We start from the raw sequence: 24363 nt of genomic DNA on the forward strand, positions 1-24363 counted from the left end.
TATTTTGTCATTGTTTTGACTTAATAAATTAGTAAGTCAAAATATTGACTTACTAATTCATAATAATGACATACTTAGTATCTCAGGTAACTAGGACTGTTTTGTGTATTGTTTTTACTTTACGGAAAAAATATCGAGATATATATGGTATATATCGGCATTCAGCATATGGAGCGGAAAACACAACCAAAAATTGTAGGCTTCCTCACGCGACGAAGCCGGCTTACTTCACCACAGTCTGTAGTCTATTGTCCCCCCAGGCTGTGGTGACAGCGATGAGATGGAGACGTGATGGCGACAGCCCGAGTTACGCTGTTCCTTACACCCACCCACCCCCTCCCTCCCCCTGGAGAGACACCACCTTAACTAACACATTTTCTGGGGGAAACACTGATATATATACCGTATTTTTCGGACTATAAGTCGCTCCGGAGTACACGTCGCACCCGCCGAAAATGCACAATAAAGAAGGAAAAAATCATATGTATGTCGCACTGGAGTATAAGTCGCATTTTTGGGGGAAATGTATTTGATAAAATCCAACATCAAGAATAGACATTTGAAAGGCAATTTAAAATAAATAAAGAATAGTGAACAACAGGCTTTTGATTGATTGATTGAAACTTTTATTAGTAGATTGCACAGTGAAGTACATATTCCGTACAATTGACCAGTAAATGGTAACGCCCGAATAAGTTTTTCAACTTGTTTAAGTCGGGGTCCACTTAAATTGATTCATGATACAGATATATACTATCATCATAATACAGTCATCACACAAGATAATCATCAGGGTATATATATATTGAATTATTTACAATCCGGAGTGTGGGATGTGGAGGGGGGGCTGAATAAGTGTACGTCATATGAGGCATAAATAACTAACTGAGAACGTGTCTGGTATGTTAACGCAACACATCATGGCAAGAGTCATTCAAATAACTATAACATATAGAACATGCTATACGTTTACCAAACAATCTGTCACTCCCGATCGCTAAATCCGATGAAATCTTCCTCCCCGGTGTCGCCTATGGTATGCGCCCCGCTAGCATCCTTTCTTTCTGCTGCTCGATTGCCGTCCTCTGCTGCATATTTCACTACGTCCAGCTTGTAATCTGCAGTATATGATTTCCTTTTCGGTGCCATTTTAGTTCAGCCCTTCTCAGTTTTTATAAGTTACCGCCAATGTTGATGTGATCCATTTTAATAGCTCCGGCAGTAGCGTATAGCATATAGCAGTTAGCATACCATGACCCACAATGCACTTCTGCCATGACCCTCCCTCGCCGAATTCTTATTGGTTGACGTGTGAGTGACGATTACTGCCATTTGCTTAGTCACTTACGCGAATGAGATAAATAATATTATTTGATATTTTACGGTAATGTGTTAATAATTTCACACATAAGTTGCTCCGGAGTATACATCGTACCCACGGCCAAACTATGGAAAAAAACTGCGACTTACAGTCCGAAAAATACGGTATATATATATATATATATATATATATATATATATATATATCCGCTTTTGCTAAAAAGTAAAACTACCTCAGCGAGTATAATTAATAAAACTTCTAATTAAAGGAAAGCTGGGCCCACTACACGTGAAAAGTCCATGCCTGATTGATCAAACAAAGCAAAAAAAAAAAAGTGAAACCTCATCATGCTGTCATGTAAGGAATTTCATATCATGTTATTGTCACTAAACTGATTGGTCATTATTATTACGGTATTGTTAAATGTGTTCAAAAAGTACTCGTACACACGTAAAACAAAAATAAATACGATAAATAAATACCCACACAATACTTTTTGGCAGAAAAAAAATGTGTTATATAATAATATTGCTCTGGATACTTAAAGGTGCTGCTTGCTACTTCCTCAGTTACATTTGCCAAATCAAAAAATGTGCCAGTAACACTGTTGGCTAGCTTGTGTTACCATTATTGGTTTAACGCAGTGGTTCTCAAACTTTTTTTGTCATCCCCCACTTTGGACAAGGGGGAGTTTTCAAGCCCCACCTGCCCCCATCGCCCCAACAGAGCGCTAATGCCAAGCTTTAACATTTTAAAATTTATTGAACATCAAGTTGTATACATTCGAACTCAATAACATAAAATAACATTACGTTCAATAATAAATAAAATAACTGTGCAGCTGTGGTATAACTTGCATCAAGTTCAATAATAAATAAAATAACTGTGCAGCTGTGGTATAACTTGCATCAAGTTCAATAATAAATAAAATAACTTCCATCAAGTTCAATAATAAATAAAACAAAAGTATTATAACTTGCATCAAGTTCAATAATAAATCAAAAAAAGTGTTATAACTTGCATCACGTTCAATAATAAATCAAAAACACTGTTATAACTTGCATCAAGTTCAATAATAAATCAAAAAAACTGTTATAACTTGCATCACGTTCAATAATAAATAAATAAAAAGTGTTAACTTGCATCAAGTTCAATAATAAATCAAATAAAAGTGTTATAACTTGCATCAAGTTCAATAATAAATAAAGAAAAGTGTTATAACTTGCATCAAGTTCAATAATAAATCAAAAAAGTGTTATAGCTTGCATCAAGATCAATAATAAATCAAAAAGTGTTAACTTGCATCAAGTTCAATAATAAATCAAATAACTTGCATCAAGTTCAATAATAAATCAAAAAAAGTGTTATAACTTGCATCAAGTTCAATAATAAATAAAACAAAAGTGTTATAACTTGCATCAAGTTCAATAATAAAAAAAAAAGTGTTATAACTTGCATCAAGTTCAATAATAAATCAAATAAAAGTGTTATAACTTGCATCAAGTTCAATAATACATCAAATAACTTGCATCAAGTTCAATAATAAGTCAAAAAAAGTGTTATAACTTGCATCAAGTTCAATAATAAATAAAACAAAAGTGTTATAACTTGCATCAAATTCAATAATAAATCAAAAAAAGTGTTATAACTTGCATCAAGTTCAATAATAAATCAAAAAAAGTGTTATAACTTGCATCAAGTTCAATAATAAATAAAACAAAAGTGTTATAACTTGCATCAAGTTCAATAATAAATCAAAAAAAGTGTTATAACTTGCATCAAGTTCAATAATAAATCAAATAACTTGCATCAAGTTCAATAATAAATACAATAAAAGTGCCACTTTGCAATCTTTGCAAAAAAAAAAGGAGGAGCTATGCATTTGGCAAGACAGGGCAAGTGACAGCACTTTCCCCCAGGAGAGCCACCTTGCTTCACTGTGAAACAGCACGGCTGTATGATCAGCTCCCATTTCCTCACACAGTGCAGAGAACAGTCGCGCTTTCAGTGGTCGTGTTTTGATCAAATTTACCGCGCTCACAACATCTGTTAAAACCTCATTGAGTTTGGGGCTGAGCTGCCTTGACGCGAGTGCTTCCCGGTGAATGACACACTGTGTGCCCGTCAGATTTTTGTTTCTCTGCAGGCGCTGGCTCTGGCTCTGGCTCGACGACATTTGAGGTGCGAGTCACAAATGTATATATTTGTGTAATTGTGATCCACACATTAGCCTGCTACCCATCCGCTCGAAAGTTTGTTCCGCTTAGCCCCGCCCCCATTAGTTACTGTTGCTATGTCTGTCAAACTTTCGCTCGTACCGAGAAATATAAAGCCTACAGTAAAAATAAGTACCGGTAATTTCCATTTATTTATATAGCGGATTTCACAGACAGAATCACAAAGTGATTTACAGTGTGTATAGAAAATGAAAGCATAGTAAAAAAATAATCTAAGAATATAATAATTAAAAAAAAAAATGTAAAGTGAAATTTCCTCCCGTTCCTCGCGCCCCACCTGTCATGTCTCTATTCCCCACCAGTGGGGCGCGCCCCACACTTTGAGAAACGCTGGTTTAACGGAACATGTTTGTGTTAAAACGGTCTATATCTTTCACAATTACTACATTCGTGTAGTCAAAATGTTTGTGTGCACGTGTTCGTATGTACGTAGTTACGTCATTAAGTAGGAGCTATACTGTGTAAATCGTATGTACGTAGTTACGTCATTAAGTAAGAGCTATACTGTGTAAATCGTATGTATGTAGTTATGTCATTAAGTAGGAGCTATACTGTGTAAAGTACATTGGAAAATTGGCGCCCTCTAGGCATGTGTGTGAATGTTGCATCACCCTCCATATTATTTTTGATTTATAATAGTAATGGATTAGATTTAAGTGTTAAATGTTTATATTATTCTGTTTTAAATACGTAGAAGTTTTTTTTTTTTTTTTTAAAGATCAAGAAAATCAAGTGTCGGGTGCGTCACGCAAATTCACTTCCTGTTGAAGTGAAGTGAAGTGAATTATATTTATATAGTGCTTTTCTCTCGTGACTCAAAGCGCTTTACATTGTGAAACCCAATATCTAAGTTACATTTTTAAACCAGTGTGGGTGGCACTGGGAGCAGGTGGGTATAGCCCAAGGACACAACGGCAGTGACTAGGATGGCAGAAGCGGGGATCGAACCTGGAACCCTCAAGTTACTGGCATGGCCACTCTAACAACAGAGCTATACCGCCCCTGTACTGTTGTCATATTGCTTCGAGTAAAGCTCGATCTCTCTGCCTCACAATGGAATATCATAGTCTGTATGTAGTTTTTCTAACGGAGGAAGACGTTAATGTCTCTTGTTTTCATGTTAGCTTGTTTCTCCAGTAAATGAACAGTGTTATCAATAGGGTTTTAACGACCATTGTCATTTCCAAGGGTAACACTAACGGTGGGATGTTTTACGGCGGTTTATGGTGAAAGCGTTGACGGTTACATCGCTGACCACGCCTCCGTCACACAGGTGAGAGCGTGACTGTGACCGTACGCGCCACTGAGCAGGAGACCGCCACTCTTCTGGCCTCGGTGCTGGACGGTGACCTGACGGCGGCGGCGCTCCTGGCACGAGCCATCCACCAAGACCCGGCCACTGTTGACGCCAGCACGGACGGACTGGCAGTGCCGCTCAGCCCCTCCCAGTTTGGCATCTGGATCGACCCGATAGGTGAGTGGGTGCCTCTCCCAGGAGCGCCTGGCAGAACTGAGCCTTGATTCCTGCCTCAGATGCCACCAGCCAGTACATCCAGGGCCGCGAGGAGGTCCTGGAGGAGGGCCGTCTGTCACCTTCAGGGCTGCACTGTGCCCTGGTCCTCATCGGGGTCTACCTGCGCAGCACAGGTGCCCCCGTCATGGGTGTCATCAACCAGCCGTTCAACCGCAAAGACCCGACAAGTGGAAGGTGCGTAGTCCTCCCCACCAGTGAAAGAAATGGTGTACAGTACAGTGGAACCTCAATTTACAAACTTAAATTGGTTCTTGAACATAGTTCGTCAACCCAAATGTCGGTATGGTGAAAAAAAGTTCCCCATAAGACAATGTCAACATGAATAATTGGTTCTAGTCTCGACAAAAGTCCCCATTTTAGTAAAAAACTGTCACCTTGAAGACACCATCATTTATATATGTACCGGTATATATACATATATATGTATGTATACAGTCGTGGTCAAAAGTTTACATACACTTGTAAAGAACATAATGTCATGGCTGTCTTGAGTTTCCAATACTTTCTACAACTCTTATTTTTTTGTGATAGAGTGATTGGAGCACATACTTGTTGGTCACAAAAAACATTCATGAAGTTTGGTTCTTTTATGAATTTGTTATGGGTCTACTGAAAATGTGAGCAAATCTGCTGGGTCAAAAGTATACATACAGCAATGTTAATATTTGCTTACCGGTACATGTCCCTTGGCAAGTTTCACTGCAATAAGGCGTTCTTGGTAGCCATCCACAAGCTTCTGGCAAGCTTCTGCTTGAATTTTTGACCACTCCTCTTGACAAAATTGGTGCAGTTCAGCTAAATTTGTTGGTTTTCTGACATGGACTTGTTTCTTCAGCATTGTCCACACATTTAAGTCGGGACTTTGGGAAGGCCATTCTAAAACCTTCATGCTAGCCTGATTTAGCCATTCCTTTACCACTTTTGACGTGTGTTTGGGGTCATTGTCCTGTTGGAACACCCAACTGCGCCCAAGACCCAACCTCCGGGCTGATGATTTTAGGTTGTCCTGAAGAATTTGGAGGTAATCCTCCTTTTTCATTGTCCCATTTACTCCCTGTAAAGCACCAGTTCCATTGGCAGCAAAACAGGCCCAGAGCATAATACTACCACCACTATGCTTGACGGTAGGTTTGGTGTTCCTGAAATTAAAGGTCTCACCTTTTCTCCTCCAAACATATTGCTGGGTATTGTGGCCAAACAGCTAAATTTTTGTTTCATGTGACATCACATGGACAAAGATAAGACACTCTGGAGGAAAACAAAAATTTAGCTGTTTGGCTCCAGTCACTGTATATGTGCATATATATGTATGTACATATGTGTACATACAGTATGTATGGGAGGAAGCCGGAATACCCGGCTTCCTCCCACTTCCAAAGACATGCACTTGGGGATAGGTTGATTGGCAACACTAAATTGGCCCTAGTGTGTGAATGTGAGTATGAATGTTGTCTGTAATTTGTGTTGGCCCTGCGATGAGGTGGCGACTTGTCCAGGGTGTACACCGCCTTCCGCCCGATTGTAGCTGAGATAGGCTCCAGCGTCCCCCGCGACCCCGAAGGGAATAAGCGGTAGAAAATGAATGGATGTTTGTATGTATGTAGAGTGAAAAAAAGACAATGTCAACATGAATAATCGGTTCTAGTCTTGACAAAACTCCCCATTTTAGTAAAAAACTGTCACTTTGAAGATACTATCATTTATATATGTATATATACATATATAGTATGTGCATATATATGTATATGTACATATATATGTGTAAATATGTATGTATATACGTGTAAATATGTATGTATAGTGAAAAAAAGTTCCCCATAAGAGACAATGTCAACATGAATAATCTGTTTTAGTCTTGACAAAAGTCCCCCTGTCACCTTGAGGACAGTCATTTATATATGTACATTATGTATACTGTATGTGCATATATTTGTGTAAATATTTGTTTATAAATATATATATATATATATATATATATATACCAGTGACGTGCATTCACTAGAGGCAGGTGAGGCAGGGCCTCTCCTGCCATCATGGAAAGAAAAAAAAATGTAAAAAGAAAAAATTGTTATTAAATTGTTATATGTATCCAGTGATTATACTATAAAGTTGTTTTCCATTTAACTTCACCAGTTTTAGATTATTTTTATTCAAAATCGCTGAATTTTCACATTTGCCGTTCAAATACTGAGAAGAGACGGTGCGGTGAACAGCAGCCAGTTGAGGCACGTCACTGCGTTGTGCCTCACCATGGATTGCGGACTCGGCTAACTGCTGGCCTGCTGTGCAGTGAGACCGTATTGCTATATGAACTATATTATACATTTCCATAGTTTAGTTAGCTGAGGTATATAAAGTACAGTGTATTTTGTCAACAACTGTATGTGTGTAACGTATTTCTTGTGCTGAGCGATCATAAAACGGCTGCAAAAGACGCACTGGTTGAGGCCCGCAGTAATCCCGCCTCCTGCACCCCCGCCGTAGAATGCAACCCCTGACGGGAGTGTTATATCAACTAAAGCCCACACTTAAACTTTCCACGTGCAAGATTGAATCTATTTAAAAAAGTTATTTCATAAGAAGCCAAAAAGTGCAAAAACAATAATGTTCGTGTTGGAGGAGTTGTGAATGACTGCAGGGCCACAACATTAGGTACACCTACAGACTGCAGGTGTACCTAATTCACAACTCCTCCAACACGAACATTTTTGTTTTTGCACTTTTTGGCTTCTTATTAAATAACTTTTGTAACCTATTTTTATGGGCTTTCCTCTTTGTGATGTTAAGTTCCTGTTATGCGCTGTTATACAGTATATGCCTTGAGCTCTTATTTTGAAGGCGCTAAGAGCGGAAGTGATGACACGTTGAAGTGGAGCGGAGGTTTTTGAAAGAAGGTAAATAAAGTGCTCCTCGTGTAAACTGGAGCCTCCGTGTTTGTTATTTTGTCGTTTCATACAGTATAGGTGACATTTATAAACCCTCGGTTACACTTTTTTAAATAGATTCAATCTTGCACGTGGAAAGTTTAAGTGAGGGCTTTAGTTGATATAACACTCCCGTCAGGGGGTGCATTCTACGGCGGGGGTGCATTAATCCAGCACAACAGCGGGGCATGGACTTCATTTATAAGTAAAGGTAAGACCATAATAACGTTTTTTTTATTAAATGTGCTTTTTTGTGTGCTACAGTTTGTATGTGTAAAGTTAAAGTTAAGTTAAAGTACCAACGATTGTCACACACACACTAGGTGTGGTGAAATGTGTCCTCTGCATTTTACCCATCCCCTTGATCACCCCCTGGAAGATTAGGGGAGTTGTGGGCAGCAGCGGCGCCGCGCCCGGGAATAATTTTTGGTGATTTAACCCCCAATTCCAACCCTTGATGCTGAGTGCCAAGCAGGGAAGAATGCTGGTATGAGCTTTTAAACATAACCCGTTAACTGCTGCCAATCAAATGGTGAATAAGATACTCTTTAGGGTTCATATGTTTGTAAATCTGACTGTGATGAAGTCAGTGCCTCACCAGCCATGAACCTCACCGCACGTCACTGATATATACATATATACATGTGTGTGTGTATATATATATGTATATATATGTGTATGTATGTATGTATATATATATATATATATATATAATGTGTGTATATACAAACCCCGTTTCCATATGAGTTGGGAAATTGTGTTAGATGTAAATATAAACGGAATACAATGATTTGCAAATCCTTTTCAACCCATATGCAGTTGAATATGCTACAAAGACAACATATTTGATGTTCAAACTGATAAACATTTTTTTGCAAATAATCATTAACTTTAGAATTTTATGCCAACAACACGTGACAAAGAAGTTGGGAAAGGTGGCAATAAATACTGATAAAGTTGAGGAATGCTCATCAAACATTTATTTGGAACATCCCACAGGTGAACAGGCAAATTGGGAACAGGTGGGTGCCATAATTGGTATAAAAGTAGATTCCATGAAATGCTCAGTCATTCACAAACAAGGATGGGGCGTGGGTCACCACTTTGTCAACAAATGTGTGAGCAAATTGTTGAACAGTTAAAGAAAAACCTTTCTCAACCAGCTATTGCCAGGAATTTAGGGATTTCACCATCTACGGTCCGTAATATCATCAAAGGGTTCAGAGAATCTGGAGAAATCACTGCACGTAAGGAGCTAAGCCCGTGACCTTCGATCCCTCAGACTGTACTGCTTCAACAAGCGACATCAGTGTGTAAAGGATATCACCACATGGGCTCAGGAACACTTCATAAACCCACTGTCAGTAACTACAGTTGGTTGCTACATCTGTAAGTGCAAGTTAAAACTCTCCTATGCAAGGCGAAAACCATTTATCAACAACATCCAAAAACGCCGTCGGCTTCGCTGGGCCTGAGCTCATCTAAGATGGACTGATACAAAGTGGAAAAGTGTTCTGTGGTCTGACGAGTCCACATTTCAAATTGTTTTTGGAAACTGTGGATGTCGTGTCCTCCGGACCAAAGAGGAAAAGAACCATCCGGATTGTTATAGGCGCAAAGTTGAAAAGCCAGCATCTGTGATGGTATGGGGGTGTATTAGTGCCCAAGACATGGGTAACTTACACATCTGTGAAAGCGCCATTAATGCTGGAAGGTACATACAGGTTTTGGAACAACATATGTTGCCATCCAAGCAACGTTACCATGGACGCCCCTGCTTTTGTCAGCAAGACAATGCCAAGCGACGTGTTACATCAACGTGGCTTCATAGTAAAAGAGTGCGGGTACTAGACTGGCCTGCCTGTAGTCCAGACCTGTCTCCCATTGAAAATGTGTGGCGCATTATGAAGCCTAAAATACCAGAACAGAGACCCCCGGACTGTTGAACAACTTAAGCTGTACATCAAGCAAGAATGGGAAATGATTCCACCTGAGAAGCTTAAAAAATGTGTCTCCTCAGTTCCCAAATGTTTACTGAGTGTTGTTAAAAGGAAAGGCCATGTAACACAGTGGTGAACATGCCCTTTCCCAACTACTTTGGCACGTGTTGCAGCCATGAAATTCTAAGTTAATTATTATTTGCAAAAAAAAATAAAGTTTTTGAGTTTGAACATCAAATGTCTTGTCTTTGTAGTGCATTCAATTGAATATGGGTTGAAAAGGATTTGCAAATCATTGTATTCCGTTTATATTTACATCTAACACAATTTCCCAACTGATATGGAAACAGGGTTTGTATATATATATATATATATATATATATATATATATATATATATATATATATATATATATATGTATATGTATATATATATATATATATATATGTGTGTGTATATATATATATATATATATATACACATATATACACATGTATGTATGCATGTGTGTAAAAATGTATGCATATACTGTATATGTATGTATGTATAGTTGTGTGCATGTGTATATGTGTGTGTATGTATATATATATATATATATACGTATATATATCTATATATATGTGTATATATATATATATATATATATATATATATATATATATATATATATATATATATGGGGACGGCGTGGCAAAGTTGGGAGAGTAGCCGTGCCAGCAATCTGAGGGTTACTGGTTCAATCCCCACCTTCTACCATCCTAGTCACATCCGTTGTGTCCTTGAGCAAGACACTTCACCCTTGCTCCTGATGGGCCTGGTTAGCGCCGTGCATGGCAGCTCCCGCCATCAGTGTGTGAATGTGGGAATAGTATCAAAGCGCTTTGAGTTCCTTAAAAAAGGTAGAAAAGCGCTATACAAGTACAACCCATTTACCATCTACCATTTACCATATATATATATATATATATATATATATATATATATATATATATATATATATATATATATATATATATATACAGGTAAAAGCCAGTAAATTAGAATATTTTGAAAAACTTGATTTATTTCAGTAATTGCATTCAAAAGGTGTAACTTGTACATTATATTTATTCATTGCACACAGACTGATGCATTCAAATGTTTATTTCATTTAATTTTGATGATTTGAAGTGGCAACAAATGAAAATCCAAAATTCCGTGTGTCACAAAATTAGAATATTACTTAAGGCTAATACAAAAAAGGGATTTTTAGAAATGTTGGCCAACTGAAAAGTATGAAAATGAAAAATATGAGCATGTACAATACTCAATACTTGGTTGGAGCTCCTTTTGCCTCAATTACTGCATTAATGCGGCGTGGCATGGAGTCGATGAGTTTCTGGCACTGCTCAGGTGTTATGAGAGCCCAGGTTGCTCTGATAGTGGCCTTCAACTCTTCTGCGTTTTTGGGTCTGGCATTCTGCATCTTCCTTTTCACAATACCCCACAGATTTTCTATGGGGCTAAGGTCAGGGGAGTTGGCGGGCCAATTTAGAACAGAAATACCATGGTCCGTAAACCAGGCACGGGTAGATTTTGCGCTGTGTGCAGGCGCCAAGTCCTGTTGGAACTTGAAATCTCCATCTCCATAGAGCAGGTCAGCAGCAGGAAACATGAAGTGCTCTAAAACTTGCTGGTAGACTGCTGCGTTGACCCTGGATCTCAGGAAACAGAGTGGACCGACACCAGCAGATGACATGGCACCCCAAACCATCACCCAACCATGCAAATTTTGCATTTCCTTTGGAAATCGAGGTCCCAGAGCCTGGAGGAAGACAGGAGAGGCACAGGATCCACGTTGCCTGAAGTCTAGTGTAAAGTTTCCACCATCAGTGATGGTTTGGGGTGCCATGTCATCTGCTGGTGTCGGTCCACTCTGTTTCCTGAGATCCAGGGTCAACGCAGCCGTCTACCAGCAAGTTTTAGAGCACTTCATGCTTCCTGCTGCTGACCTGCTCTATGGAGATGGAGATTTCAAGTTCCAACAGGACTTGGCGCCTGCACACAGCGCAAAATCTACCCGTGCCTGGTTTACGGACCATGGTATTTCTGTTCTAAATTGGCCCGCCAACTCCCCTGACCTTAGCCCCATAGAAAATCTGTGGGGTATTGTGAAAAGGAAGATGCAGAATGCCAGACCCAAAAACGCAGAAGAGTTGAAGGCCACTATCAGAGCAACCTGGGCTCTCATAACACCTGAGCAGTGCCAGAAACTCATCGACTCCATGCCACGCCGCATTAACGCAGTAATTGAGGCAAAAGGAGCTCCAACCAAGTATTGAGTATTGTACATGCTCATATTTTTCATTTTCATACTTTTCAGTTGGCCAACATTTCTAAAAATCCCTTTTTTGTATTAGCCTTAAGTAATATTCTAATTTTGTGACACACGGAATTTTGGATTTTCATTTGTTGCCACTTCAAATCATCAAAATTAAATGAAATAAACATTTGAATGCATCAGTCTGTGTGCAATGAATAAATATAATGTACAAGTTACACCATTTGAATGCAATTACTGAAATAAATCAAGTTTTTCAAAATATTCTAATTTACTGGCTTTTACCTGTATATACACACACATATATATACATATGTATGTATATATATATATATATATATATATATATATATATATATATATACATATTTATGTATGTATGTGTGTGTGTAAACATGTATGCATATACTGTATATGTATGTGTATATGCATGTATGTATGTATAGTTGTGTGCATGTGTATATGTGTGTAAATATATATAGAGCAGTGACTATATATATATATATATATATATATATATATATATATATATATGTATATGTATATCCATCCATCCATCCATTTTCTACAGCTTATTCCCTTCGGGGTCGCGGGGTGCGCTGGAGCCTATCTCAGCTACAATTGGGCGGAAGGCGGTGTACACCCTGGACAAGTTGTGTGTATATATATATATATATATATATATATATATATATATATATATATATATATATATATATATATATATATATATATATATATAATACAGTATGTACGTATGTATATATATTTGTATGAAAATATGTATGTACATATGTGTGTATATATATATTTATATGTACGTATGTATGTATATATATATATGTGTGTGTGTGTATATATGCTTGTATGTAAGTATATGTATGTGTATATATGTATATTCTAAGGCTGAAACGACGCGTCGACGTCATCGGTTACGTAAATACGTCGACGTCGTTTTTATGCTTCGACGCGTCGCATATTTACGTCACACTGCCGTCATGGCGGAGCGCAAAGCAGATGATGCGAGCGGTGCGAGCGAGGGAAAAAAAGCACGCCAAAAGTCGTCAAAAGTGTGGGAGTATTTCAATAAACTGCCTAATAATGTTGTAGCGGTGAACAGCTGTCTCGTCAGCTGAAGCGCGAGCTCGCAACTGTGGCTGTTTAGCAACCAGCCAAACCCCACTTAATAAAATTATATTTTATCTTAGAGCACATCCGCATCCCTATTCACCTAGGCAACCCCAGGAAATGTATATAATTCGGCATTATTTCGGCCAGTCGGCTTATAAAATCAGAGCCGATCAGTTTACGTTCGCGCGCAGGTATAACGCGGCGCGCTCCTGTCTCATCTGCTGGTGCGCGAGCCCGGTAATTAGACCGCTGTGTCAAATCAAGGAGTACAAAAGACGCCAGCGCAGAGTGGAAAAAGGTTTAGTTCATTACAGATAACCCAGAGTTGTGCCAAAAGTATGTAAGATTTAATATTTCTCTTCGTGGGTGTGGCGCACCTGTTGCGCTGGTGAGATGGGGGGGGGGGGTTGTGTGCATGTAGCGTGCTTAGTCTGGAGGCTAAATACACACAGTGTGTTATGTAACTGTTGTTTAGTGTTGATATTCTTTGCTTAGTTTGATAAATGTTGGAGCAGTTTGCTTCATCAGGAGGGTGAAGTCGCTCAATTTAAAGTGTTGGATTTAACTGTGTTGGTGAGGGCGTAGAAAAAGGGGCATTTTTCTACCAGTAGACAGCGTTTAAGATTGAGTGTTTCACTGCTAAATTAATAATATATTTATATTGAATATGGATTTTAAATATGTATCTAAATAGGTGGATTAATTGGTTAGGTATTTATGTATTTGCATATTGGGTTTTCTGTTGCATTTATCTATTGTGTTTCTGGTGTTAAATGTATTTTATATGTATCTTGGTGCATTTATGTTGAGACAATTTATTTAAAATCTGTTTTAACTTAAAGGGAAAAGATGTGTCCATTTTCTTGCACTTGTTTAATGGTTAAGAGTTTGATAGCCTAATTAATAGTTGTAAATTATGGGATTGATAATTGATTGATTTTTTACAGCATGTTAATCTTGTGGTGTTTTGTCCTTAAAGGTTTTTCACCTACTAAAGAAGCTAAAGGCTACTAAAGACAGCTAATGACAGCTAAAGAAACTAAAGTCTATTAACACTGCTAAAGACTGCTAAAAAGACTAAAGAAGAAAAAAGAAGCTGTTTCTTGGTTGGAAAAACTGTTGCAAACTAAAGGAAAATAAAAGGAAAAAGTAACTACGGTCTGGTCTTTTGAGTGAAATCCAGAAGCCACATTCAGCATTGGTACATCCCTTCAAGTGTGGGATAAGCACAGCGAAAAAAGCAAAACACTTGACAGTTGTTGTATGCACACTGTGTCGAGCGGAAATGGCCTATCATAGCAGCACAACGGCTATGAAGGAACATTTGAAAAGAAAACACCCGACAGCGTTCTTGCCATCACCATCAACTAGTCAATCGTCCGCGTGAGTATACGTTGTCATCATTACACAAAATCATGAATGTGTCATTTGTATCTGCGTTGTAAATTCATAAACTAAAACACTGTTTCGCTCTGAGAGGCGCGTTTGGCGTGCCTGTTCAGTGTTTACAAAGACGCGCTCCTCTTTAACGCTAACGTTAATTAGTTGTGCAAATACCTTTTACAACATTAACAGTTACATATACTATGTACAAACCAACAATTAACTTTCACTTTAATCATACTATCATTGTTGTGTTATTAAGCAAAATAAGCAATACTTTTACTTTTGTTGAAATGTTTACACTGTTACAGAATATTTCGTTTTGCACTTTTGTATTGGATGTTTATCTTTATATTTGCACATTTTAAAGCAAAATAAGCAATACTTTTACTTTAGAAATGCTTATACTATTGCAGAATATTAAGATTTGCACTGGATGTTTACTTTTATATTTGCACATTAAAAAGCAAATAAGCTACTTTTAATTTTGTTAAATGTTAAAAGTTTTAAATGTTTACATTGTTACAGAATATTTTGTCATGTTGTTGTCAATGTTGACTGAGTGGCCATACTTTTTTTTTTGTATATAAAAGTCATGCCTTTTGAAAAAACTGGCCAACATTTATTTTTTCATCTTCATTTTAAATAAAAAAAATAATCGGTAAAAGGAAAAATAATCTATAGATTAATCGAAAAAAATAATCTATAGATTAACCGATTAATCGAAAAAATAATCTATAGATTAATCGATAGAAAAATAATCGTTAGCTGCAGCCTTAGTATATTCGCATGAATGTATACACCTCAAACCAACATAAGGGGTTAATGGCTCAACAATTTCATTTTTATCCAAACAACACAACAGCAATACAGCAAGCTTAAATGTCAACATGCACACGCACAAAAGTCTCGTTGGTGCGCTCTAAAATGTTCACCACCATGTTGCTACCAAAAAAAGGAAAATCATGTTACCTTGTATATATCCCCACCTTCTACCATCCTAGTCACGTCCGTTGTGTCCTTGAGCAAGACACTTCACCCCTTGCTCCTGATGGCTGCTGGTTAGCGCCCTGCATGGCAGCTCCCGCCATCAGTGTGGGAATGTGTGTGTGAATGGGTGAATGTGGAAATACTGTCAAAGCGCTTTGAGTACCTTGAAGGTAGAAAAGCGCTATACAAGTATAACCCATTTATCATTTATTTATATGCAAATATTTGTGCTATTGTTGAACACTCTGGGAGTTTCGGAGTGATAAACGAGAAGTGACTTGACGTAGTAGCAGCTAGCGTTAGCACAAACTAGCAGTGTGAAGACACACAGCCGCTGTTCTCACTCATCTTTTGTGGCCCCAGCTGGCAGGGCAAGATCTTTTGGGGCGTGGCCTGCGGCGACGTCAAGATGTGCTCCGTGCCCCGCCCCCGAGCTTCGCCGACAGGTCAAGGGCCGCCGTCCGTGGTACTGAGTTCCAGCGAGAAGCAGGCGGCCAAGGAGAGTCTGGCCTCGCTGTGTGGCCCCCAAAGGCTGATGTACGCCTCCGGGGCCGGCTACAAGATCCTGTGCGTCATTCAGGGCCTGGCCGACGCCTACGTCCTGTCGGAGGGGAGCACCTTCAAGTGGGACTCCTGCGCCCCTCACGCGCTGCTGCGGGCCCTCGGAGGAGGCGTGGTGGACCTGGCCAGAACGTTGGAGTCCGGTCCTGAGGCCCAGGCAGAACTGACCTATCACCAGCCTCGCAGCCAGGCCAAAGGAGCAGACCGCTGGGCCAACTCTGGAGGTCTGGTGGCCTACCAGGACTCTTCTCAGCTCAAGAGCATCATTGGGGCCCTCAGAGGGAAGTTGTAGACACTTTTTTAATTATATACAAACTATCTAAGAAACTAGATATTAAATATATACAAACTATGTAAGAAAGTATATATTAAATATATACAAACTCTGTAAGAAATTAGATATTAAATATATACAAACTATGTATGAAAGTAGATATTAAATATATACAAACTATGTAAGAAAGTAGATATTGAATGTATACAAACTGTAAGAAAGTAGATATTAAATAAATACAAACTATGTAAGAAAGTAGATATTGAATATATAAAAACTCTGTAAGAAAGTAGATATTAAATATACTAAAACTATGTAAGAAAGTAGATATTAAATATGTAAAAACTATGTAAGAAAGTAAATATTAAATATATAAAAACTATGTAAGAAAGTAGATATTAAATATATAAAAACTATTTAAGAAAGTAGATAGTAAATATATAAAAACTATGTAAGAAAGTAGATATTAAATATTTAAAAACTATGTAAGAAAGTAGATAATAAATATATAAAAACTATTTAAGAAAGTAGAGAGTAAATATATAAACACTATGTAAGAAAGTAGATATTAAATATTTAAAAACTATGTAAGAAAGTAGATAATTAGTATACAAAAACTGTAAGAAAGTAGATAATAAATATATAAAAACTATGTAAGAAAGTAAATAATAAATATATAAAACTGTAAGAAAGTATATAGTAAATATATAAAAACTATGTAAGAAAGTAGATAATAAATACATAAAAACAATGGAAGGAAGTTTTATATATTTAATAATTACTATGTAAGAAAGTAATACAAAGTGAAATAAAAGAGCAAACAGGTGAAATATAACAAGAAAAAGTTTCAATGTTGACTAATAACACGAAGCTGCCATGTAGCTTTATTTCATAAAATAATAATGAATCAAAATCAACGTTATGAATTATTGACACTTAAAGCTCCAATTTTCACTTTGAAATATTTTTAAAGAAAATATTGCATATTTTGTGTGTTGGCCATATGAAAAAGTTTTGACAAAAAGGGCATACCGGTACAATGAAAACAACACATAAAAATACTAAAAACTTGTCATTTAAAACTTATAAGTTGACCTAGAAATTTAAGAATTGAAAGGGAAACAAATGTGTGACTTATTTTTAACACTTTTATGATAATAATTTTAGTGGATCCTTTTATTTAGTGGATCCCGCTCATAGAGTGTTAAAGTGTATCTTTTTATTTGAAAAACTGTCATAATAATGAATCAAAATCAATGTTATGAATTATTGACCTATTTAGTGCTCCAATTATTTCACATCCAATATTCCACTTTGAAATAATTTTTGAGGAAAATATTGCATAATTTGTGTGTTTTTCATACAGCATCAAAGTTTTATTTGACAAAAGGGCATAAAATAAACAAAAAACTTTGGGGGGGGAAATAAAAACTTGTATTCAACAAATAGACCTGAAGTTATTTTTAACACTTTTATAAGTACATTCCCCAAAATTTTTGTGGATTTTAATTTAATTTAAAAAACAAGTTTAATTGTTATTGCTCAAGAAATAATAATTAATCAAAATCAATGTTGTTATGAATTATTGACATATTTAAGACTCCAATTATTTCACATCCAATATTTCGCTTTGAAATTTTTTTGGGGGGAAATATTGCATATTTAATGTTTTTACCGTATAATAAACATATTTCAGTGACCAAAATAGCACAAAAAATAATAATAAACTTGTTTGTAAACTTTTTTATTATTATTTTAAAGACAAAGCTTTGTGTCAACATTTTGGCTTTTTTCTCATTGTGTTTTTTGTCGTTTTTCCCAATTTTTAATGGTGTTTTTTTTTCTTCTAAAATGCAGAGGGCCAATGACCATCTAGTCACGGGCCACAGGTGGCCCCTGTGCCGCACTTTGGGTACACCTACTGTAGAAGCTAACTGTGTCTGGCCATTATAGTCTTAGTACCATAGTATATTTGTTCTGGTCACATATGGGACGCGAGTCACATGGCTGTCTGACGTCATCACCGGAAGTAGTCAAATCACCTGGCGGGTGTTTACTGTGTGACAAAAGAGGAGATCAACAAGGAAGTCCTTCTTTATCTGCCGCCATGTTTTGTCATCCATTACTGCCTTTGCACATGTCAATGTTTACTTTTGTACGCACAATAAATCAACACAAAATCCCTACTCGGGCGCCGTGTTCACCAAGTCTCGTATGCTTCCCGTGGCGGGTGAGCGATGACGTCATGGACTCGTGCTTGAGGGAAGTGCTTGAGGGAAGAGATGTTCGATGTTGGATGCTAGAAAATGTCCGATTTGTTGCAACAGTCAGTCATTATGAGCACGTCATGCAGTGCACGTGCGCGAGACGAGCGGGTGTGTGGGGCCTGACCGCAGTGTTGAGAGTGGCGTGTGGGCGTGGTCAGGAGTTGAAATGCGTACTTGTTGGCGGGACGGTTTGTCATTCTCCGGGTGGGTGTGGAACTGACGTCATAATACATTTTTTTCTAATATTTTCGCGATCGAGTCGTCGATCGCGATTGACGTGTTGGCGACCCCTCATCTAGAGATTTAACTATTAAACAGAAAATGAAAGAACGTGTATATATATACAGTTTATTTTTGTTTGTCATTCTCTGGGTGGGCGTGTCACTGACGTCATACTAATACTTTTTTTCTAATATTTTCGAGATCGAGTGGTCGATCGCGTTTGACGTGTTGGCGACCCCTCATCTAGAGATTTAACTATTAAACAGAAAATGAAAAACAAAAACAAAACAAACAAACAAACAAAAAAAATATATATATATACAAACCCCGTTTCGATATGAGTTGGGAAATTGTGTTAGATGTAAATATAAACAATACAATGATTTGCAAATCCTTTTCAACCCATATTCGATTGAATGTACTACAAAGGCAAGATATTTGATGTTCAAACTCATAAACTTTATTTTTTTTTGCAAATAATAATTAACTTAGAATTTCATGGCTGCAACACGTGCCAAAGTAGTTGGGAAAGGGCATGTTCACCACTGTGTTACATCACCTTTTCTTTTAACAACACTCAATAAACGATTGGGAACTGAGGAAACTAATTGTTGAAGCTTTGAAAGTGGAATTATTTCCCATTCTTGTTTTATGTAGAGCTTCAGTCGTTCAACAGTCCGGGGTCTCCGCTGTCGTATTTTACGCTTCATTATGCGCCACACATTTTTGATGGGAGACAGGTCTGGACTGCAGGCGGGCCAGTAAAGTACCCGCACCCTTTTTTACGAAGCCACGCTGTTGTAACACGTGCTGAATGTGGCTTGGCATTGTCTTGCTGAAATAAGCAGGGGCGTCCATGAAAAAGACGGCGCTTAGATGGCAGCATATGTCTTTCCAAAACCTGTATGTACCTTTCAGCATTAATGGTGCCTTCACAGATGTGTAAGTTATCCATGCCTTGGGCACTAATGCACCCCCATACCATCACAGATGCTGGCTTTTGAACTTTGCGTCGATAACAGTCTGGATGGTTCGCTTCCCCTTTGGTCCGGATGACACGATGTCGAATATTTCCAAAAACAATTTGAAATGTGGACTCGTCAGACCACAGAACACTTTTCCACTTTGCATGAGTCCATCTGAGATGATCTCGGGCCCGGAGAAGCCGGCGGCGTTTCTGGATGTTGTTGATGGCTTTCGCTTTGCATAGTAGAGCTTTAACTTGCACTTACAGATGTAGCGACGAACTGTATTTAGTGACAGTGGTTTTCTGAAGTGTTCCGGAGCCCATGTGGTGATATCCTTTAGAGATTGATGTCGGTTTTTGATACAGTGCCGTCTGAGGGATCAAAGGTCACGGTCATTCAATGTTGGTTTCCGGCCATGCCGCTTACGTGGAGTGATTTCTCCAGATTCTCTGAACCTTTTGATGATATTATGGACCGTAGATGTTGAAATCCCTAAATTTCTTGCAATTGCACTTTGAGAAACGTTGTTCTTAAACTGTTTGACTATTTGCTCACGCAGTTGTGGACAAAGGGGTGTACCTCGCCCCATCCTTTCTTGTGAAAGACTGAATATTTTTTGGGAAGCTGTTTTTATACCCAATCATGGCACCCACCTGTTCCCAATTAGCCTGCACACCTGTGGGATGTTCCAAATAAGTGTTTGATGAGCATTCCTCAACTTTATCAGTATTTATTGCCACCTTTCCCAACTTCTTTGGCATGCGTTGCTGGCAACAAATTCTAAAGTTAATGATTATTTGCAAAAAAAAAAATGTTTATCAGTTTGAACATCAAATATGTTGTCTTTGTAGCATATTCAACTGAATATGGGTTGAAAATGATTTGCAAATCATTGTATTACGTTTATATTTACATCTAACACAATTTCCCAACTCATGGAAACAGGGTTTGTATATATATATATATATATATATATATATATATATATATATATATAAATAAATAAATGGGTTGTACTTGTATAGCGCTTTTCTACCTTCAAGGTACTCAAAGCGCTTTGACACTACTTCCACATTTACCCATTCACACACACATTCACACACTGATGGAGGGAGCTGCCATGCAAGGCGCTAACCAGCACCCATCAGGAGCAAGGGTGAAGTGTCTTGCTCAGGACACAACGGACATGACGAGGTTGGTACTAGGTGGGAATTGAACCAGGGACCCACGGCCACTCTTCCACTGCGCCACGCCGTGTATGTATGTATATATATATATATATATATATATATATATATATATATATATATATATATATTTTGGACGCTGGCAGACCGGATACAAATATTTAAAAGAATATTTAATTAAATTTTTTTATTTTTTATTTTTTATTTTTTTAAATCTGTCCATTCCAATCTATTTTCTACCGCTTGTTATTCTCAGTGTCTCCTAGCCGCTCAGGCAAATTATCAGAATGAGAATCAGAAGTACTTTATTAATCCCCGGGGGGGAATTAAGATTTTCAGCACAAATATTATATTGTCTAAAAATGCATTTTCCCATCGATAACGTCACATCATCGCGCTCGGAATAGCCCCATTTTTTTTTAACCCAATGCCGCCCCCCATTCAAAAAAGTATGAGGATCCCTGACTTAGACAGTTCTGGGGCCAAACTTGATGGGAGTCCTAAAGGTAAAAAAAAAAAAATCTACATTTGTATTGCTTTTGAAAATGAAAAACATGAAAATGGCCCCACATCCTTTCATTTTTCAGATTAAGGCCCTCAGTGGGAAATGTTTGGACACCTCTGCCTTGCACCTTCAGCGGGATCTTGGTGGTAATGAAGACTGTAGTCTAGTCTGATCAATCCTGCTGTGGTCCCAAGCAGACTTGTTGCTATGGAAAATATTCTTCCATTGCTGAGCTGACCTGTTGGAGACTATAAATATGTCGGATGGACAAGAGGTGAGCAGACATCTTGAAACATCTCCTTGTAAGGAGCCCAGACCTCACCTCTCGCCTTCAAGGGGAACTGCACTGTTTTGGGAATTTTATCTATCAGAGATATGAACACGTATTATATATGTATATAATGTAGTAACAGACTCCTTCATAACAATATGTAATATGTACAATATACACACTGCAAGTATATATATATATATAATGTAGTAACAGACACCTTCATAACAATATGAAATATGTACAATATACACACTGCAAGTATATATATAATATAGTAATAGACACCTTCATAACAATATGTAATACATACAATATACACACTGCAAGTATATATCTCATGTAGTACCAGACACCTTCATAACAATATGTAATATGTACAATATACACACTGCACGTGTATATATATAATGTAGTAACAGACACCTTCAAAACAATATGGAATATGTACAATATACACACTGCAAGTACATATATAATGTAGTAACAGACCTTCATAACAATATGTAATATGTACAATATACACACTGCAAGTATATATATATAATGTAGTAACAGACACCTTCATAACAATATGTAATATGTACAATATACACACTGCAAGTATATATATAATGTAGTAACAGACACTTTCATAACAATATGTAACATGTACAATATACACACTGCAAGTATATATGTATAATGTAGTAACAGACACCTTCATAGTAATATGTACAATATACACACTGCAAGTATATATATAATGTAGTAACAGACACCTTCATAACAATATGCAATATGTACAATATACACACTGCAAGTATATATATAATGTAGTAACCAGTGACGTGCAGTCACTAGAGGCAGGTGAGGCGGGGCCTCACCTGCCATCATGGAAAGAAAAAAAATGTAAAAATATTTTTTTAAATTAAATTGTTATATGTATCAAGTGATTATACTATAAAGTTATTCCCCATTTAACTTCACCAGTTTTAGATTATTTCTATTTAAAATCGCTGAATTTTCACATTTGCCGTTCAAATACTGAGAAGAGACGGTGCGGTGAACAAGCAGCCAGTTGAGGCACGTCACTGCGTTGTGCCTCACCATGGATTGCGGACTCGGCTAACTGCTGGCCTGCTGTGCAGTGAGACTGTATTGCTATATGAACTATATTATACATTTCCATAGTTTAGTTAACTGAGGTATATAATGTACAGTGTATTTTGTCAACAACTGTATGTGTGTAACGTATTTCTTGTGCTGAGCGATCATAAAACGGCTGCAAAAGACGCACTGGCTGAGGCTCGCAGTAATCCCGCCTCCTGCACCCCCGCCGTAGAATGCACCACCTGACGGGAGTGTTATATCAACTAAAGCCCACACTTAAACTTTCCACGTGCAAGATTGAATCTATTTAAAAAAGTTATTTCATAAGAAGCCAAAAAGTGCAAAAACAATAATGTTCGTGTTGGAGGAGTTGTGAATGACTGCAGGGCCACAACATTAGGTACACCTGCAGACTGCAGGTGTATCTAATTCACAACTCCTCCAACACGAACATTATTGTTTTTGCACTTTTTGGCTTCTTATTAAATAACTTTTGTAACCTATTTTATGGGCTTTCCTCTTTGTGATGTTAAGTTCCTGCTATGCGCTGTTATACAGTATATGCCTTGAGCTCTTATTTTGAAGGTGCTAAGAGTGGAAGTGATGACACGTTGGAGTGGAGCGGAGGTTTTTGAAAGAAGGTAAATAAAGTGGTCCTCGTGTAATCTGGAGCCTCCGTGTTTGTTATTTTGTAGTTTCATACAGTATAGGCGACATTTATAAACCCTCGGTTACACTTTTTTGAATAGATTCAATCTTGCACGTGGAAAGTTTAAGTGAGTGCTTTAGTTGATATAACACTCCCGTCAGGGGGTGCATTTTACGGCGGGGGTGCATTAATCCAGCACAACAGGGGCTCATGGACTTCATTTATAAGTAAAGGTAAGACCATCGAAGTTGGTAGAGTGGCCGTGCCAGCAATCAGAGGGTTGCTGGCTACTGAGGTTCAATCCCCACCTTCTACCATCCTAGTCAAGTCCGTTGTGTCCTTGGGCAAGACACTTCACCCTTGCTCCTGATGGCTGGTGGTTAGCGCCTTGCATGGCAGCTCCCGCCATCAGTGTGTGAATGGGTGAATGTGGAAATACCAGAGGTGGAACCAAGTCATTGTTTTGCAAGTCACAAGTAAGTCTCAAGTCTTTGCCCTCGAGTCCGAGTCAAGTCCCGAGTCAAGACAGGCAAGCCCCGAGTCAAGTCCAAAGTCAAGACTGGAAAGTCTCAAGTCAAGTCCTAAGT

At 37.8% G+C, this 24363-nt stretch overlaps 1 protein-coding gene across 3 annotated transcripts in view; it reads left to right on the top strand.

Annotated features, from left to right (window-relative positions):
• The window catches only part of inpp1 (inositol polyphosphate-1-phosphatase), a 40289-nt gene extending 21413 nt beyond the window's left edge, over window positions 1-18876 (top strand). For all 3 annotated transcript variants that reach the window (XM_061984800.1, XM_061984801.1, XM_061984802.1), the window contains exons 4-6: window positions 4832-5032; window positions 5092-5266; window positions 16144-18876. In XM_061984800.1, the coding sequence (XP_061840784.1) occupies window positions 4832-5032; window positions 5092-5266; window positions 16144-16633 (866 nt within the window). In that variant the 3' untranslated portion in view covers window positions 16634-18876. The remainder of the gene's footprint in view (window positions 1-4831; window positions 5033-5091; window positions 5267-16143) is intronic.
• Window positions 18877-24363: the final 5487 nt, after the last annotated feature.

Source organism: Nerophis lumbriciformis, linkage group LG23 (genome assembly GCF_033978685.3).
Source record: "Nerophis lumbriciformis linkage group LG23, RoL_Nlum_v2.1, whole genome shotgun sequence".
Taxonomy (NCBI): Eukaryota; Metazoa; Chordata; class Actinopteri; order Syngnathiformes; family Syngnathidae; genus Nerophis; species Nerophis lumbriciformis.